Source organism: Lolium perenne, chromosome 1, assembly GCF_019359855.2.
Source record: "Lolium perenne isolate Kyuss_39 chromosome 1, Kyuss_2.0, whole genome shotgun sequence".
In the NCBI taxonomy this organism is placed as follows: Eukaryota; Viridiplantae; Streptophyta; class Magnoliopsida; order Poales; family Poaceae; genus Lolium; species Lolium perenne.
In genome coordinates this window covers 33664804-33671044 of record NC_067244.2, presented here as the reverse complement: position 1 = coordinate 33671044, position 6241 = coordinate 33664804, and the positions used below count along the sequence as shown (strand labels likewise).

Genomic DNA, 6241 nt, shown 5'->3' with positions numbered 1-6241 from the left:
CTAACAAGGTTAAAGAGGACATATAACTACATTATTGAGCTAAGCTTTGATGTTGTCATGAAGAAACTTGCATCTTAACTTTGCTGTCTCAGTCTTTAGACAATTTTAAGGGTCTTGGATTGCTGAAAAGTTGTCATGAAAACACTACCTGATCATATCCAGTAGATCTACTTTTCACAGGAAAATCTACATCAAATGGGTGGCGAATAAGTAGCAAGCTCTAAGACACTCGCTTATTGCACAAGGGAAGTCCGCAAATAACTACGACAGTGTTTGTTCAAAATTAGATTTGGAATCAGATATTTAGCTAACAAGAGAGGAATATAATATCTCAGTTTTGTCTCTAGTGAAATGGTTAAATAATCATTACACCTGGACAATTCTATGATGCCTTCCATGAAACAATGAAAACTTCCTTCGACGGAATGAAAGTATTCAAATGTGATTACAAAATCTGTATCTTAACTCGCACATCCTCAGAAAGAATGGATCCATGGCAGGTTTGTCATTTTGATATCAACAAAACAATATCTCTACCCGAGAAATCAACAAAAAACAATGCCAGGTATGCATCTCTTTGTTGGACCATGACCAAGGAAAGAGCACAGCACATGATCAAGAATTTTGAACCAAACAAAGATAAGTTAAATATGCATATTCCTCTCCACACCATTACTAAAATGGTTGTCTGCATCAGTGCTACTCTTCCTATAACTACTAACCTCATCTAACGCAGCAAAAGTCATTCCTTTTGGTCGTAGAGGACCCCAGAAACATCAAGGAACAGCTTCCTTTGTTCTGCATTGTTAGTGCACCAACCATCCTTGTTCTGCAAGTCTTTTATGATATGCTTGCTAGCCTTGCAAGCGGCAGCATACTGCAACACCTTGGTATGGATGAATGCCTTGTCCTGGGAATATGCAATACGACTATGGAGGCTGAATAGTCTGCATGTATTAAAAATTTAATGGAAAGTAAGACACCAAATACGGATCAATCCAGCGGAATAGACATTACTGGTATAGTAAAGCTCGTTAGTTATTAGGTAATCGTGTCTATCAGGTAATTCACTATATAGAAAAAACATGAGTATAGATATGCAGCTTACATTTTGAGGCCTAGGGAAGGACTGTATCCCGTTTGCTGGTCAAGCATGTCACAGATGAGCTTTGCAATGTTCATGCTCTCGGCCTCAGATGCGGCCTTGGTGACGAGGCTGCAGGTAACTGCTAACACTCCCTCGACATCTGCAGTCAGTAAACATCACAGAGAATGAAACATCAGTAACATAGATTTTTTGTTTTTCGAATAACAAGTATCATAGTTAGGGAGGAAAACATTGGAGTTCAGGAATAGTGCGACCTTCTTCAGCAACACCAAGGGAGAAAAAGTCTGTAGACTTGAGTAAGAGAGAGGCTATGTCTAGCCACTGGCCAGCAAGGACATGCCGGTGCGCGTCATCACAGACCTTGTTGATTTCTGCATCGCTGACAGTGGGCTCTGTATCTTCCCAAATGAGCTCGGCGACGAATCGCACCACCCCTAATATCTGATCTTCTTCTGTCATTTTCAATATCCTATTGGTGCTGGGATCTGAATCTACCACATTTCTGCTTTCAAGATGTTGTGATGCAGCTGAGTCTGAAGTAGCTGGCGGTAAACCACAAGGTGGAACATCAGAGTAGCTTGTAGAACAGGACGCTTGATCATCATGAAATGACATGGTGTGGAAGCAGAACTCGTCATCTGTCTGAAAGATTCGATCAAAGTAGACACGACCACAACCTGCATCTCCAAATTCTGGACCTTGTGAGTTGAGGAACTTCAAATATGGTCTTGACTCGTGATACCCGTAATCAACAAACAAGACACAATGAGTATCGAAATTGGAACCGGGCTGTGGTTGGAAGTCATAGATCTCATCTTCGCGTAGCTTGTTGAAGTGTATCCGTTCGGTGGCAAAACTGCCAATGACAACTTCATGCTTTTGTATCATGCGGCAGATATCATCGAACTTGAGAGGAGGAATGGGCAGACCAGCTGATGTATACATCGTAGGAGGAAATGGCTTGAAATGAGGCAACTTCAAGTGAGGCCGTCCCGGTAACTCTACTCCAAGATCCTGGACCTCAACCCCAAATTCTTGGATTACCCTGAATGCTCCTTTGATCCTGCGACTACGGTCATACAACATACGAACCATCATCTCTCGTTCATACAGATAGAGAAAGTGCAACACGTTGAACACAAGGTTGGACTTCCTAAATAGTTTGAACATCTTCAGTCTATAAGCCATCTGGGCCCCATAAGATATGGCGTGAAGTACACAGGTTGGTCCAATTTGATAGACAGGTAGAGGCACCAGCCGCTGACCGTCATATTCGTAGAGGGAGTGTTTGGACTCTGTAACTATGTGTGCCATGATTTCCTGCAAAATATGATGTTCCGTCATAAGTACGTATTTGTAATGGCACAAGCGTAAGGATTTAGTTAATGATGATGCACATGCAAGAAAACGTCGAAGCATATGGTCATGTCTTGTATGAACACAGATAAAACATGATTACTGAGAAGAATTCCCTATAAAAACATTGGATTTAAAAGGGCAGTTTTTTGTATCGATGTATGTAGCCCAAGGGAGAGGACATGCGTAGCATCCCCTTTTGCACCTCGGTACCCAGATCTCCTCCTATCGAACGGACCCTGCCGCCAGTTGAAACTCTTCTTGGGTTCAGTTTTCGACTGCGCCACACGAATGTCAGGTCAGCACCCAAAACATTTCGGCCCCGCGTCCCTCATCTCCCGTATTGCTCGGCGGCCCCTTCCCGAGCACTCACACGTACGCGCGGGCAACGAGACTACATTCGCTTCCCCCGCCACCCGTCGCTCCTTGGCAGACGTACGGGCACACGCGGCGGCGCCGCCACGCACGGTCCTTAAGCAGAATCCAACCTAAAAACTGGGCTAACCAAGTACGCTCCAAATTCCATCCCAACCGACAGCAAAAATCGGAATGCTAGACGAAAAGGTCGCCTTTACTCGCAAACTGCGACGAGCACAAACACCGAAAAGCGGGACTTTGTTTCCATCCAGAGAAAGGGGAGGAATTGCAGAAGAGGGGATATGAAGTAGTAGTGGTAGTACTTACGAAAGGGGCGGCACGAGCGGTGATTGCTTCCGGACGAAGGGGGGGCTGGAGGGGGGCAATGCTAGGGCTTGGGGTTTTAGCCGCGGCGGAGGAGCAACAGGGTGGGGGAATAATTGAGGCTCAAGCTCAACGAAGAGGAAGAGAAAGGGAAGAAAGGCGCCGCGGGTCCCACTTGCAGCTTCTCAACTGCTGGGTACTGCTCCGTACGTACCTAATGGGCCGATCATACTCGCTAGTGGATCCAACATTTGGCCCGTCCCAAAATGTAAAATGTAAAGTTTCTAAGGATTAGTTTCTCGCAAGAAAAAAAAAAGAAACAAGCAGTTGAGACTTGAGAAGCTGCTCTTGCGTTGCGTGACATCATGGTGAAGGAACTGGGAGGAGGCCACGCCTGACGTGTCTAGGTGCGATACAATGATATTTTCGAACCTTTACATCAAAGCGATGCATACAGTTTTTATTTATATCTTATTTAATAAGGGTTTGTCAAGATCATACATCACAAACCCGAACCCAAAGCCACTACTTAACACCTAGAAACCTGGCAATGGGTGAAGTAATATATCACGAGAGCATCTGCCCTAAAAACAGAAACAAACGCCCACCAGCTAAAAATCGAGGACATCCCTGTGTCGCCCTACGGCGAAAACAGGAGCACACAACCAGCATAGCAGACCCTTGGCGAGCACCTTTGCCCTCGCTTCAGAAGTCGTCATCACCATCGAATCGCTAGTCCATCTTTAGGAAGAGATCCGCATAGCCCTTGCCTGTTGACGACGCCACCATGGAAGATCTATCGTGTGTAGCACCTGCCGAACAAGCTTGACTCAGCGTAACACTTGTCAGCCAGGCGGGACTTGACATCTCCTCCTCCAGCCTCAGTCCACCGGCGCTGCTCCACAAACGATGCTCCCAAGAGAGAAAACGACACCACAGTGCCGCCATCGCTCGGTCTGGAAGACCAGACCAGGGTTTCCCCCGAAGCAGCACGAGTAGGTCGACAGTCGTTGTTCGGCAATGCCTCCATCAAGGTAACGACGTTGAACGCCGCCATCTCCTGCCAATCGGCTCGGTTTTCACCGGCAACAATGCCTTCCCAACTCGTAGCCAGGACTAGATGACGGATCTCACGATCCAACAACCCAGCCTCAGGCCGACCACCTCCGACGGAGGAGATGGACACCACCGCCATGACGCAGGAGAAGCCTAGACAGGGAACTCGCCGGCCGCCACCGATCTCGACCGTGCCGCCAAAGCCTTTGGATCCGCCGCAATTGGGGTCACCCCTGCCGCCAGCTGCTTCACCAAACACCGCCAAGCCGCCGCCATGCCCATGGCCACCATTCCTGGGGCTGTCCCCCCCCCCCCCCCCCGATTCCGCCCTGGATCGCTCGATGTCGCTCACGGGCCAGCCCCGACCACCAACAAGGGATCAGCCGCCGTCTATCTAGCGCTTCCAACTGCGCGCGCAACGCAGGAGGGCCGACCCACCGCCGCCAACAGCCCCGGGCTTGGCTTCTTTTACGATACCTTTTACCACTCCTGAGGAGGAGAGAGGTATGATTTGAGCAACGGTCAGGATTAAGCAATTTAGATTAGGCCCGGTAGCCCAGCAGAACGTAATAATATATATATAAAAAAGCTAGCAGTATTCAGCTAGCCCAACAATTGGATAAAGAGATAATTCCCCAAGCCCAAGCACCACGACACTCTACATCAGAAACGCTGCCGCCATCACCACCGGATCAGCCGGTCCTACATTAACGGCGAGCGACGCCGCCACCAGGTCAGTTCGTCGGTTCCTGTCAACACCCGGATTTTTAAGTCCAGATGCCTATTATGCCGTACATCGCAATCCCAGGAATAATGTTTTTGCGAGACATAATAGTAAGTAGCATAGAGTCATCATTTATTACAACACATATTGTCTTACAACCATAGATCACATGATCCAATATTACACAAATATATTGTTCAACATCACAAATAGTAGCGGAAGCGAAGTAGTAGTGGACGATCTATTCCACAGGCAACGCTTGACGTTAGAAGACGATCCTAGTTATCGTAGACGTCCTGTTGTCCGTCATCCTGATACTGGTGCTCTCCTTCATAGTCTGGCATTTGAATGGCCAGGGCAAAGCCATGAGTACTTTTAAAGTACTCGCAAACTAACTCTAGGATAAATACTCATTAAGTGTAAAGGGGTGCTAAGCTCTAGGTTTATTTGCATAAAGCCAAGTTTTAGTTTCATAAATCTTTGGTAAAGCCTAAATCATGTGCTAGACTAACTCAAGTGGGAACATTAGTGTCATTCCCACAACTCATTATGGATCACCATAATGTCACCTTTCAAACCACCATTCATTTCTAGAACCAAAACATTTTAATGATAACGGAGATAGTATGGCCTTTCCAATCGTCCGTAACCGTGGACACGGCTATTCGAATAGGTTTAACACTCTGCAGAGGTTGTACTCTTGTGCCACAACTTTTGATTTCATCCGTCGAGGATAACCTCGAATCATCGTAACACAGTACGCGGATCATCAATCGAAACCTTTCACTTATATATGCTAGTATGAGCACCTCTCCCCATGAGCTTGGCCTCCCGGTGAAAACCGCAGCCAACCCGGGAACTGCACAGGGCTTGGGCCGTATATTCACCTCATTTCAACATCAATCCACAAGTAACGGAGGCAGCCGCAGCGTAACCCCTATGATGTTTGTTCAGAGAGAACCCATACTAAAATACACAAGTTTCTAGTTAAGCCCTACCCATAATCAGGTATTGTGGGGGTACTTGTATAATTGGAAAGGTATCGCATTCAAACTCAATCATCTATTTTGTCAAAAATCACCATCTTCTCTTGGTCATATTCACCTTCAAAAATCTTTCACTTCAATTCATTTCACAAATGTTCCCATCTAGAGTAGTCAATTTTAATTGATTAGCACTAGCCACTATGTGATGGGGGTGCTATCTAGCTTTATTTGCTTAGGCTAACTTTGATACTCTTGTTCTAATCTAGACAAGGGAATCATAAATCAAAAGGGTACCTTGGAATAAATAAGCAAAAGCAATTGTAAGTAAAA

At 46.2% G+C, this 6241-nt stretch overlaps 1 protein-coding gene across 1 annotated transcript; it reads right to left on the bottom strand.

Moving 5' to 3' along the window:
- Positions 1 to 426: 426 nt before the first annotated feature.
- LOC127333637 (uncharacterized) lies at positions 427 to 3242 on the bottom strand. The gene is made up of 4 exons (XM_051360060.2): positions 3149 to 3242; positions 1363 to 2428; positions 1109 to 1247; positions 427 to 947 (listed from the first exon to the last, which is right to left on the bottom strand). The coding sequence occupies exons 2-4, from the start codon at positions 2420 to 2422 to the stop codon at positions 743 to 745; spliced, it is 1404 nt and encodes a 467-aa protein (XP_051216020.1). The 5' UTR covers positions 2423 to 2428; positions 3149 to 3242; the 3' UTR covers positions 427 to 742.
- Between the last annotated feature and the right edge of the window lie 2999 nt (positions 3243 to 6241).

Bases quoted from the DNA above. Each gene is read 5' to 3' on its own strand.
- LOC127333637 (XM_051360060.2), bottom strand. From the start codon at position 2,422: ATGGCACACATAGTTACAGAGTCCAAACACTCCCTCTACGAATATGAC. The intron at 1,248-1,362 runs GTCGCACTATTC...TACTGACTGCAG, and splicing joins CCTTGGTGTTGCTGAAGAAG to ATGTCGAGGGAGTGTTAGCA. The intron at 948-1,108 runs GTAAGCTGCATA...TAATACATGCAG, and splicing joins CCTTCCCTAGGCCTCAAAAT to ACTATTCAGCCTCCATAGTC.